Source organism: Merops nubicus, unplaced genomic scaffold (assembly GCF_000691845.1).
Source record: "Merops nubicus isolate BGI_N331 unplaced genomic scaffold, ASM69184v1 scaffold9982, whole genome shotgun sequence".
Lineage (NCBI taxonomy): Eukaryota > Metazoa > Chordata > Aves > Coraciiformes > Meropidae > Merops > Merops nubicus.
The window spans coordinates 53,509-67,183 of NW_008595620.1; the positions used below are offsets into that span (position 1 = coordinate 53,509).

Consider the following 13,675-nt stretch of genomic DNA (forward strand, 5'->3'; position numbering starts at 1 on the left):
GAGGACTGGCTGACAGTTCAGGTACAGAAAAAGGAGGTGCTGAGCCTCTAGCCCAAATATTTCCTCTTTGCTCTTTAACAATGGGTTAGCTAAATACTTTCTCAGGCAAGATTCATCTACTAATAGCTCTTTCTGCTATTACTTCAGGGATGATCCCTTGAGGTAACTATATTCATTACTGTATGTCCTATTGCCTACACCTCTCCTTTGGCTGTCATCTTCTATTTATTGGTAAACACACCCTTTCCAGGCCTAACCTACCCTAGAGTAAGTGTTTTCATCCATATTCTTAAAAACTGATTTCTCACTAGCCTTGCTGTCTCCAACACCTACACATCCTACTACCTTACTTTGATGGTCCCATGGGAATTTTTGTGCTTCTGCATACATAACCAGGGTATCCTTTACATCAAAATTGTCTTGAAAAGCACAACCCTGTTCTCTTTGTATGACATGCTGCTGTGTTTGAGGACCAAGTTTAACAACCTGTTTAGGTTAAATCTTAAAACAAAAAGTTTTCCAAGTGTGTGTACAAAACCTGTGACTATACCTGCAATAGGACATGAATTTCTTGTCTGTCCTTACACATGAGTGTGCTCAAACCATAGGATCATCCTGTTCATTACCTGCCATATGAAGAGCATCAAATAATTGGTCCTCTCAGTGTGACAGCCTTTTCCTTTGCTGACTGCTACCTACAACTCCTGACATTATATAAAAATCTGAAAAATGAAATAGATCTTGGAAAATGTAGATTTCCTTTCCGTGGCTTGTAGAAAAAGAGGCAGTAGAAGTAGTGTCTGGTTTGAGAACAGCACACTGCTGCCTGAGCTATGCTGTGCAGGGTGAGTGAGCAGGCTTCACTCAGGCCTTGGGAAACTGCTCCCACCAAATGCTGCCAAGTTCGCTGTCACACATTACCTTCAGGATTAGCAAGCAGCAAGGGAAGCTGGGTCATCTTCTCAGCTTGACTTGTCAATTCCCCTCTCCTGTCTCATTTTCAAACAGTACTGGCTGATGTATCATAGTAAAAGAGGGTGTGTTGTGTGGCCTGCTGACTGAGCTGTGACTGTGTGCTCCCATATGTCAGCTTTGGTCTCTTGGACAAATATCAATTTGGCTAATTGCTCATTTTCCTCCTAGTTTCAATTTGATTCATTCTTCTATTTATTCTCCTAAATAATTTTTCAGCATGGGTGATGTAGATTGCTACATTTTTCTGTAACAGAAGTCAGTATTCTTAATTAATTGTGAGACAGAAAAGAAATATATATTGATATTTATTAGAATCCTTATAGGGGGAAGGAAAACTTTTGCTTTTGTTGCTATATACTTAGTAACTGACATCAGAAGATTAAATTGCTGGAGGGACTAACAGTTGCCATTCCATGGAGAAAGCATACATATTTTTTTTTATTCATTATGGCACTGGTGTTCTTGTATTAATAAGTTTGTGCTGACATTGCTCCTTCCCCCCTCTACTTTCTGGTGGCCTTGTCTGTCCTTTCACATGAAGGACAACTCAACAAAGTAATTTCCATGTCTTTTCAGTACGTCATCTCCAGAGACTCTCAGATTGGATGAATTATGTATACATGGGACGCCAAAGCCACATAGGCATGGGTCACTCTTGCCAGGACTAAGAGACTTAACTATGCTGGCTGTAGGTGTAGCAGCCTCAGCAATTTCTGCATGTAACAAAATCACAGAGAGAAGGAGAGAAAGGAGGTGTGCTTTCCGAGAGGAAATGGCTGATGGCACAGTTTGATCACCCAAAAACTAACTGTTTTCCTCCGTTTGTAAATGAGGCTGTAATGAAGCTGGTAGAGCAGCTTGCTCCAGCTCACACCAGGTCTTTGACATTTCATGTGGAAAAGAGGCTTTTAGTCCCTAACATATAAGCCCAGAAAAAGGCAGAGAGCCTGCAATTCTGAGGGACAGCATAGGGACAGCAAATTCAATTTGCATTAAAAGCTTGAAGATTCTCAGTGATGAAAGGAACACTATCAGTATAAGATCATTATCATGTAATTGCACTCATGCCTTTCAGAATGCATAGCTAGAGTAATAATTAGCATCCCCCTTCATTTTCAGCTGCAGTAGGCAAAAACATAAAGATAATTCTGTAAGTTACTCACAAACTGTACTGCCTCGTTAACTTCCTCACACGAGAAACTTTAATCTCCTGCTTTTCTGTAGGGCCAGTTGATGATGTAGTTTCAGGTCTCACTGGAGCTGGACTTCTAAAAATAACAAGAAAAATACATGTGGCACAGTCCTTGCTTAAACTATTCCAGGCATATCAAGAAATTTCTAACTCAACACATATTTATCTTGCAAAGTGGCAAGTGCCCATTGAAGTTCATCCTTCCATTCCATTTATAGTTCACAGGCCAGTGTGCATGAACAGAAAAGGATGTGTGAACTCACCCTCCTGTGCATACATACCATTTATAAACGCAGCAACAGATTACAAACACAGAGCCTATGTACGAGAGCATGTGGAAATGTCACTGTTTCCAAAATACAATATTTTAATAACAGCCCTGTGATTTAGTCATGTCAGAAATATTTTTACAAAAAACACCCTCAACAAAACTTATTTTATTAATTGTGAAATCTGTTCTGGTTTAAAATAGTTTTTACCTGAAATTAAACATTATCCTTCTGCACTTGAAAGAGCAGCTCAAGGGAAACGAGCTATCGGATTGGACCTAAGAAAAGGATACTTGCTAGAAAGAAAACAAAACTCAGACATGTTTCAGATGCTCATGAGTGTGAAATACACCTGTGGAGCTCCAGCAAAGGCTAGAGATGGGAACGAGGACACCCACATAAAAGGATCTTCTCCTTAACCATTTATCAGTAGAGTTAACTAAGGCTTTATACAAATAGCGTAATCACTAAATACAAGATCTTCATGACCCTGGGAGGAAACCCCTTCAACTGTGAGCCTGAGTGGCATGAAAACACATGAATCATCTTAAATGCTACTTTTAATTGAAGCAACACGTTATGATTAAATGCACCATATGGGTATTATAAATGCTATAAACATAATAAAAATGCCAAACATTAAATGAACGTTAATAACTAGAGCAATGGAATTCTCTCTTCTAATCTGAAGTTAGATACTAAGTTAGTACTCAAGCAGCCCTGCTGATCACTGGTGGGACTGCTCATGCTCATGTACATTCCACAACTTGCAGAAGTGGCACAATACTGTCTCTAATACAATGAATTTGGGTTGAATTTTTCAAGTCTACTTGCACTGTATTAGCTGTCTAAAGCCATAAGATAAGCATATTTAGTCTTCGCAATTGCAGTTCTCTCTGATGGCCTTGAGTTCTAAGCTTCATTAACTCTTTTGGATAACTTCTCAACCTCCTGTCCAGCTACAACAGAACTTACTGGGATGCAACAGTCTTCAGATTATATCTCCAGTTTTCCTATGTTTTTCAGTCTTTTTGGAGGTCACAGAGAAGAAGATAGAGCAATGGGAAGTATAAGAGTATAAAGGCCATACATAAATCATAAACTTGACTTTACTAGTTCCACTTCTCATGCAATAACTTGTGACACTTTTTTTTCCTCCTTTTGATCCTATTAATTTCAAGAAGTCAGTACAGATAGCAGCAAAATTCATATCTTGCCCCTTCCCAAATTCCAGTTCCAGGATCAGTCATTTATATCTCAGATTCACAATGAGAATAATGCAGAAGAATCCAGTCAGCTTTTCAGACCTTTTGCTGAGTTTGTTAGGCAAATAAGGGGAGGATAAGAGAAAACAAAAAAAAACACCAAAAAACAACCCAAACTGTCTTGTTTTAATCTTGGATCAGTATGTCTGATTTGGAAATCTGTGAATCAACGTCATCATGGAAGCCCCCAATATAATTTTATCAAGTCAAGCTTGAGAGTGGATGACTGCTGTTATTTTCTTAGACAACTTCTGCTCAACCAAAGGTAGCTTTTGACAACCAGTTCAATTCACCTAAAGTGATTTTTAATTCACGTTCTGAAATGAAAAAAATTTACTCAGCTGTCATTAAAAATGTTTGAAGATAAAATAAAACCTACTCTCTAATCAAACAAATAGATTAAAAACTTCTTATCTCCCTTTGAATGCTGCAGACTTTCAGGTGAACAATAAAAAAAATGAAGCCAAGATACAGTAACACTAGAAACACCTACTCCTATTCCAGTGACTGTAAGTGCTCAGATAAACTTTACTTGTATTTTGTGTCATGCCAGTACAGTGCCTCACTCACTTATTTTGCAAAAGCAATACAGTTCTAAGAGCAAAAATTTCTTACCCTTTATTATAGAATTTTGCCATAATTTTTGAGGCTGGATGCAGTGATTATCTTTTTCCTGATATTTATTAGGCCTCTGGGAGAGACAAGCACCATTTAATTGCACATTTCGAGAAGCTGCAGGTTAGCTTGAGTGTAGACTGAAGCTATCACTGAATGAAAAGACGTATTGGCAATGCTTCTACCCAGAGAGACTGACTGAATCCAGTCTACCATAAGCACAAGATGAAAAGTTAACCTAGTCCTACCAACTGCAAAGCTGTTTTCTTTTTCCCTCATTAAACCTTGCTAGGTTAGCTCTTTCCACATCAGCCTAAAAAATCCATGACAGCTCCTGTTTCATGTCCAAGCACTCTTCCTCAGTCTGAACATGCCCAAAACTATTGCTATGCTACTCTCACATCAGCAACCAGATGCAAGAACTGCTCAGCTTGATAACTCAGATCCTGATCTCTGTTTTAAAAATGGAAGGCTTCTAATATCACACAAACTCTTATAAGACATCTCATTGATTTTCCTGAAAAAGAGTCAGCTATAAAGCAGAATAGCTTCTATTGTTATCATTTGAATTCTACAGTCAGAATGTATTATCTTATATGGAAAGATATCATTCTTGAAGAGAAGCCTTGTAATTATTTTGGCTATTTAAATAGAGTCATTATGTGTAGATACCACCATTTGTAGTTTATAGTCCCATATAAACTACATAGCTACAGAAACTACCTAGCTATAGTCTTATATAGCCTGAGCAAAACCCTGAAGTGTTGCAGGGTCAGCATGACTTGGAATCAAAAATAAACCCCAAAACCAAAGCCCAAAAAAAACACCAACACCAAACCCCAACCTGCAGTACAGTTTCTTTATAAGGCTTTGTTTCAATGTCATTGATTCATAAGCAACCTTTTTCCTGTATCCAAGCACTACAGTGTAAAAGTGAAGGTACTGAACCACGACAGAGTTACTTAATGACCTGGCAGCTTACATAAAAATCTGTCACTTCCTGGTGAGAATGACAATAACAACGATGAATGTCAGCATGCAGTGGCAGGTTATCAGGAGCTGCCTGTGCACGGAGAGCCCCAGCATGCTCCCGAGCAGCAGCCAGCACACTCCGCTGAACCAGCTTCAGCCCAGTCCACAAGCCTGCACAGAAACACAAACAAGTCCTAGAGAGACACTCTCCCCAAACCCGGGAAATTTGTATTGTTCTCAGAGTAGCAGCCAACAGGGCTCCTGAAACCACAACTGCTTACGAAAAAACACTCACTGTGGAATATTTTGAGTGGCCTCAGACGTCCACTATTTTAGCTTGAATCTTCCCTGGGGACACGATGTAGGTGCTCGTGCTGAGCAACTCCGGGTGTCCCACCCCACCCTGGCTCAGCTGTAATGGGGAGGCTGTTCCGCAGGGCTGGGGCTGTGCTGCTGCCTGCACCACCCCTCCGTGTACTGTGGCTTCCACAGACTGCCATGCCTTCCTCCACCCCTGCTAAGCTGGCTCTGGACACACTTCTGACTTGTTTGAAACGTGCCAAATGGGCTGTGTGGGAGCAAATGATTGTGCACCTAAAAAACTTAAAGGGATAAAATAACTTCTCTTCCCCTGGAGGATCCAGAATTTTAAAACCACCAAATCTGCTGGGGAACCCACTTTCTGTGTTTGTCTTTAACAGGTTTTATCCTCTTTGCTTCTGTTTGTGCTTGTTTTGCCTACTGGAACAATCTCTCTCCTTCCATCCTCCCATACTATGGCCAAAAGGTAGAGGCTAAAAGCCTCATGATTTACAAGGATACAGCCATCTGCATGAAGGTTGACCTGTCTTCAGGTTCTGACTCGTGAAAAAAAAAAAAAAAAAAACCACCACCAAAACCAACCAAACAAAGCACCACTAGCTGATTTTTGGCTCCAGAACTCTCTTCGGGTGGGAATAGGGTAGTGAAATATTGGGAATAGAAAGCAAGAAAGAATGGAAAGAAGAGGGAAACTATCTGATAAATGCATTCTCTCGTGCATCACAAAATAGAGCCTAACAAGCTAAGAAAACACACAAACGTGCAAGTCTTTTCTAAGTCTGTGCTCTAAGGGTTTCACACATTTCAGATGGCCATCTGAAGTTAAGAAACAATATCTTTTTTTCACTCTGATAAGGTAGCTTTCCTCAGAAGGAAGGTTAGCTCTCCAAAACATTATTTGGACATTTGAAAGCTATCACAAACATCAGACTTTCTGAATAAAGATTTTGGGTTTTTTTTGTGTGTGTGCATGTTTTTGTTTTTGTTTTTTTTTTTTTTTCTTTTTTCCTCGAGATGTAGAACAGGTTTCGCTACAGAGCAGCAGCCTAATTGAAAAATAGCTTGTGGACTTTCCTTATCCTCCTCACTTGAGTTCTGTTTCTTTTAAGAGAAAACATTCCCTCTCCTCCCTTGTCCTTATAATGAAAATGTATCTGCACTCTAGACAAAAATGTGATGCTCCTGTCATTCCATGGATAGATAATGATGATACAGAAACTGTTCTTTTCCCCCAGCTCAGGGTAATGCTAGAGGTCAATGCCCAGTATCTAAGATCAAATTGAGCTACAGATCCTACCACTCTGTACAGGAACCAGGACAGTCATTATACATATTGTGGTTTCTAAAGAGTCTAGGCACAGTTTGAGGGATACGGCCAAAGAAATGCACCTTGAGTTGGGTATTTCATCAGCTTAACCTCATCTGAAAGGTGTGAGTACTGCTCCTTTCTCTGTAGTTTGGAGAATAAGAATACAATCACCAACAATTCATCAGCATCTGACTTCAGGCAACAGGTCAAAGAGGTCTTTAATACTTCGTATGAAGTCAAAGAACATACCTAGCTGTCCTATCTATCTGCAATCTTTAATGCAAACTGGCATGCAAAGATTTTATGCAAGAGTTCAGCTTGAAGTTATGACTTTGATGCAGAAATTACTGGGTAAGGTGTCTGTAAAAAGCCAGAGTAACAGATCCATCAACCTGTCCACTGGATTGAGGCCTGGCTGATCTGTATTTCATAGAATCATAGAATAGTTTGGGTTGGAAGGGACCCTAAAGACCATACAGTTCCAATCCCCTTGCCATGAGAAGGGATGGCTTCCATTAGACCAGGCTGGTTTTGGAAACACTGATTGAAATTTTTCAGTTGGAGAATTGATATTTTTTATTTCTTAGGATGAAGATTGAGTGAAAAAGCATCTTTTTAAAATCAATTAATATTTGTCATGAAGAAGCTGACAGAGGTAAGATTTTCTTGTTTTCCTAGAATATTTCATAATACATTTAGAAAGAGATAGTAAATGTTATTTTTTAGACTCTGCATCATAGAGCTAAGTCCATTCTGATTCTAAGAAAGCACAACCTGCTTGGATTCATTGAAGCTCATGTCAGGTAAAACAAAGCATATAATTTTTTTATCAGCTTCAATTCTGACCTGCCTAAAAATTCTTTTTTATATATATCTGTTTTTCTGAGAAACTCAAGCCTTGGACATCAGGAAACAAGCTGTCCATAATCATCCAAGTAAGATGCCTATTCTTAGCCTCCAAATGCCAACATGGACATCTCCTACCACAGCTCTTACTGGGTGACTGCTCTAAAACTTCAGCTCTGTGATGCTTAGAAACTATCTATCTACCTAGAAACTGTCCATGGTTAAGGCCCCAGACCTGACGATCTGGTGACAGTTTGCAGTCATTTTAAGAACTGCTATTCGATACAGTGTCCAAGAGAGCTTTGTGGGCCGTCGCCATCTCTATCAATTGCAATTTCTAAATAAAAATCAGTGTATGCACTTTGAAGTCCTGAGCACTTGATAAGCAGTTGTAGAACAAATTCCACTTCTCGGAGAATACTACTACCATCCCAGAACCCTAGCTTTGCTTTGCTACAAAAAAAGGAAAGTTGGTTAGTTTGTTTTTTTTTTTTAAAGTCTTGCATTATGGTTCCAAAGAGTCCCAGGTGAGTGCCACTGACAGAAACAGTCAGTCTGCAGAGTACATATTGTTGGATAAGCCAGAATGAACTTCCTGTTCACATACCTACATGCTGTTGGAAAGCTACCCTGACATTCACTGGAAGTGTATAAACAGATATTGAGGTGTTAGTTTCAGATCCAAAATGTACACAGGTTAGCCAGACATCAGTATGCTTTGGACCTTGTTTTGATGGTCATATCCTGAGAGCACTTGCAGAGAAAAAACTGGTTCAGATTCACACTGCACCAGGTACATCAGCAGGACCTTAGGTCAGATACCAAGAGATAGTAATTCAAATGTTAATATAATCTGTGCAGATGAGAAAGGAAGGGGAACAGCACAAGAACACAGGCATTAGTTTGAGTGAAACTCTTCCCTTGATGATACACAAAAGTTCTATTTAGGAAGTATCATCACTTTGGTCAGAAAAGGTGTAGGACATATTTACATAAATTGAAAGGCAGCCAAACTCAAAGCCTAGTGTACATCAGATGCAGGAACCACAGCAAGGGAATTACATTCTGAGCATCTGTATGAGCAAAGCTTACTCTTCATTGAGCATTCAGAGCAGTGCCTGTGATTACTTCTCCTGATTCATCTGTACCCTGTATAACTTGATATATTTTAATATTTTCCACTCTTCTTTTCTGGTCTGCAGCATCATCAAGCTCCGTGAGATAACATTTAATTTTACGTTACGTGTCGAGCAGCTCCTAATGTAATTAGTCTTAATGTAATAGCGTAATTTAGTTTTGGATGGTAAGATTTACAAAGAAAATTAGAATAAATGAATGCACAAAGCACCAGCTGGTGCTTATACCTACTCCCACATAAGAAGAATATTGCTATTTGCAATCCTATGAAAGATGAGATAATTTGGATAACAAGGATCAACAAAGGGTGATGCAGCAGTTGGTCTAAACAGAAAGAAATCTGCAGACAAATCCTGAGCCATGTGGGATGTAAAGCATGCCAAAGCTGGTAGCAATCCAAAAGCATGTTATAAGGGAAAATAAATATTGCAGTTCCCAAATGCACCACATGGTGCACAACAGCAAGTGGCAACAGTGACACGAATAGTAATAATTGACCAGCCAACTTGAAGGCTTCAGCTGAAGAGGGCTCTTGACTGAACATATTTGGGCACCTGCCCCAGAAATGCAGGAACTTGTGTTTATATATTTGATCAGTATTTTTCTTAAGAGGCTGCATAATCTCCATCCTTAGAGGTATTAAAAATTCAGCTAGATGGCTGATGTGATCTAGTGTTGGTGACAGTCCTGCTTTGAGCAGGAAGCTGGACTAGATGACCTCCAGAAGTCCTTTCCAATCAACAGGCTTATAATTCTATGAAAAATGATTAAAATTTTTCAGAAACAATGTCACTTACTATTCCAATTTTCCAAAACATAGCCTCAAAAGAGTGCATCTATTTTAACATCTGTACTGTCTTGTATGTATAACAGTAAACAGCTACTCACAAAATTAAGCCTAACATTTAGCAGATGAAGAAGGTGTGTCACTGTTTACATATATCAGCTCTTGAAGACCTTCAGCCAGATCACCTGAGTCAGATGTATCACGTCTAAACTTTCCTGAGCGCCAAGTGATCATGAGGCAAAAAGTACATTATCAGTAAATCCTGTTGCCAGGTAATTCCTGTCTTACAAATTTTACTTCAGTTGCTAACCAAACATTGTTTAACTTTAGGCATTTATGCCAACTTTTCCACTGTCTGACTAGTCCCAAGATGAAAGTTTGATCTGGCAAACAGGCTGTGCCCAAGGACAGCCAGTATTTTGCCCGGTTCCAAAGCATTAGCAGTTCTTGACATCTTGACTATTTTGGTCTAATTCTTAGCTCACTGGAATTCCTGAAGCCACTGCAGCCATGTTGTACCAGATCTTACATTCAGACATATTTGAAGAAGAGAACGAAATAAAAAGCACGTAGACTTTTGTGCTAAATACAGTCAGACTCTGTGTGTGTGAATCTGTGTGCACGTGCACACACATACACACTATAGGCATACCCAGGTGGCCACAGAGAGACAGAAATCAGACACTTCAAAGAGTTTTTCAGGAGGAGTTTGTGTATAGTCACTGGAGAAGTTGTAAAGATGGTGCTTCTGTTTGACAAAGGTTTGAATAAGGAGATGAATAACAGAAGGAATTCTCTTGATGGGGTTCTGTGGTTAGCCATATATTACATGTAACAAATGAAGCAGGCTGTCAACTAGGTGGTAAACTTCTGGAAAGAAAGCTCAAGAGGTTATTTTTCTAGCAGTCCATTCCTTTAGTAAGGAAGGGGTGAGATTTATAAAAAGGTGAAGAGGCAACTATGTGATTCACATTCACTTGATATGCTGCAGGAGAAAAACCTCCACATCCCTAATCACTGGATGGGCCTGGCCTCTGATCAAGAGGAGAGCATGACCAGAGGTGATAAGAAACCAGGTGAATACAATTGTCATTTTTATATTTCCTACAATATTTCCTACTTCCTTCATTATACAAATGTTCTGGCAGGCAGCCTGAATCCTGATCTTTCATGGCTAAAAGAATCAAAACAAAAAAATCACAGTTGGAAGCAGGTGATGAGAGCCTTACCAAAACTATGCATAAGAACACAAAGTAATCTCAAACCCAAATTAAATTACATATCTAATCAGTGAATTCTCCCTAAACACTTTTCCCTTCAAATTTCCATCTGGATACTGTGGCAGATACCTGGTGTTTCTAACAGACAGGGTAACAGGGAAATACCCCTGTTACTTCCTTAGAAACCCTTCTGGCCTACTTGGCACCATGCTAAGTCCTTCTCTTATGACACTAGAGAAGAAAATGTTCTGTTAGAAAGTCTTTCCTAGCTCTATTGGAAGATGAATTACTCTCGGTCATGAAAAGGACTCACATGATCACTGTCTCTCCATTGCAGACTTGGGCCCTACACCCCAAAAGAAGTACTGTTAAACATCATTGCAAAATGACTGCCACTGCAAATTCCAAACTAGACCAATGTTTACACAAACACCTTTACTACATGCACGCCTCACTATGTAAGGTGGTAACTGCAAGCTAACCGTATCTCTTCTTGGTTTGACACAAGCAGTATAAAAAAGTAAAATAACACAAATACATAACACGTATTTTCCAGTATTATTTCTTCCATAAACCAAGATTATGTTCTGCCTTGTCCAAAATGCTTGTACTTGTCCGTATACATTACTTGGGTGCTGATGAAAATGTGTGTGCCTTCAAGTCTGTTACAAAAGAGATGTAATAAAGACTCATCTAAATCTTCTTGGTAGGACTCCTGTGTCTTATTAAGATAACTCGTGGCTCTCCTACTTAACCTGCTCTTGAAATTCCCCTCCTGTTGCTGGCATTTGACTTTGTTCAGCTGAGAGCTCTGTCGTGTGCAGCCTGGATGGATCCAGCTGAGGTAACCACACCACTTCCCCTGATGCCACTGTCCAGATCTGCTGCTCTGTCAGGGGTTATCAGCAAAGCAGCAGGGGCAGCGAGGGGAATGTATGACTGTGTCCCAATTCATAGTGCACTGTATCAGTCTTAACTGAGGATTAGAGAGAGTGTAAGCTAGGACACTGCAGCACGTATTGGGTTATTGAGTCACCAGCTCTTTCCTCACCAAATGTGGGAATCAGCACTTGAAGCAGTCTGGGAGAAAAAAAAAATCCTATCCAGAGGAGGGAAAGCTATAGAAACATACAGCACTGATCTCCAAAAGCAGGAAGGAGAGAGGGCTCTACACTTCTGTGGCCCCACATCCTCCTGCAGCTTAATCTGATGTGTACAGGTTAGCTATTAACAAGAAAATTAGGAGACAACCTTGTACTTCCAGCCTGTGCACCAAATGACAGAACAAATTTCACAAGCTTACCACTCCTGAAAGCTGACTAAATACTGCAATTTCAGCTTCAGCTGTCGGGTTTTCCCCTCACATTTAAAACGACTTTGATATAGAAATATCTTCAGTTTGTCAACAGACAGAGCAAGGAGGTGAATAAACTGACTGACACATGACAACTTTACATAAGCACAGCATTATTCTGAGGCCACGCTCAGCAAAATGACTGGAGCTCGTAGCGAAAGTGGCTACACCACACATACATATGAGTAATTACTAGCTGAACCAGAACTAATTCTACACTGAGCTATAGCAATTGTTAGCCAAATTGAGTCTGTCGTGGCAGATGCTAAAATAATTGCTCAGGGGGATTACAGGCCACATCCAAGCAGTTAATTCATTAGAAATGTAATCTTCAGAGTGGCAATGGATGAGAGACAAAATGGTAGCAAAGAGAGCACAGTCCTTTAATCAAACAAGCATTACTGCCCTCCTTTCTCACCTTCTATTTCCCTATTTGGATGAACAATTCATGATTCAGTTAATGATCAAAACCATATATGTTTGCTTACTAGCTAGCCTGAACTCATTTCCCCATGTCCCGAGTTTGGACAAAACAGCATTTCGCTAGTAAAGTCATCAGTAATCAAATACATGAAGTCACTGTCCCTGCTACTAACTCATAAAAGCCACTTTGGAGTTCCCTTGCAGTTCATGTCCCTTGCATAAGAAGAGTGGAGTATTGTTAAACAGCTGTAACAGATACTGGTTTCAACTGGCAGGGTATTTCAGCAAACAAGCATTCCTCAAACATTCACACAGGTCTTGTCTACAGGAACGTCTGCATGGGTACTTGCAGGAATAAAAAATATATTCCATGGAGAGGGCTTTTTTACAAAGGATACTTGTGTATTTCTCAGCTAAAGTAGAGCGAGAACTCCCAGGTGACACGTCTGGCCAGTATAAACTAGCCTTGGCTCTACTCAGATGCAGTTCCTAGCAAAGGCTCATTCGTGCCCACTTGAGTCCACAAGACAGAGGTTACAGAGGATGCTATTGGCAAATAGGTGACATTGTGGCTGTCTGCAAGGGTGCATATGTTAATCATAGAATCATAGAATGGTTTGGGTGGGAAGGGACCCCTGTGAAAGGGAATCCTCTTGAAGGAGAAAGAGAATCGGTTAGATGCTAAACTTATTTTGTATTATTCTCTGAGTTTTGAATGTAGGCTGTTAAAATTGGTCTATCCCTGAGCACTGATTACTTCTATATTTGCACCTCCAGGACACAGACACAAAGCAGTAAACCAATACCATTTCATTTGGCACAACTGACTGTAGAGGAAACAACTCTTGACGTAAACCAGTTAAAAATAAATATTAGACAAATATATACCAGGCTGCTGCATATTGAGAACTCCAAAGTGGCTTTTATGAGTTTATAAGCTTGGATGTGTGTAAAAGAACACAGTGAAATTAACTTTGCAGCCAGGTTGCC

The 13,675-nt window shown here is 39.8% G+C and overlaps 1 protein-coding gene across 1 annotated transcript in view; it reads right to left on the bottom strand.

Moving 5' to 3' along the window:
- Window positions 1-13,675, bottom strand: part of EPB41L4B (erythrocyte membrane protein band 4.1 like 4B) — a gene marked incomplete at its 5' end in the record, with an annotated part of 102,817 nt that overhangs the window by 28,067 nt on the left and 61,075 nt on the right. The window contains 1 exon segment of the mRNA XM_008936117.1: window positions 2,139-2,243. Within this exon segment, the coding sequence (XP_008934365.1) occupies window positions 2,139-2,243 (105 nt within the window).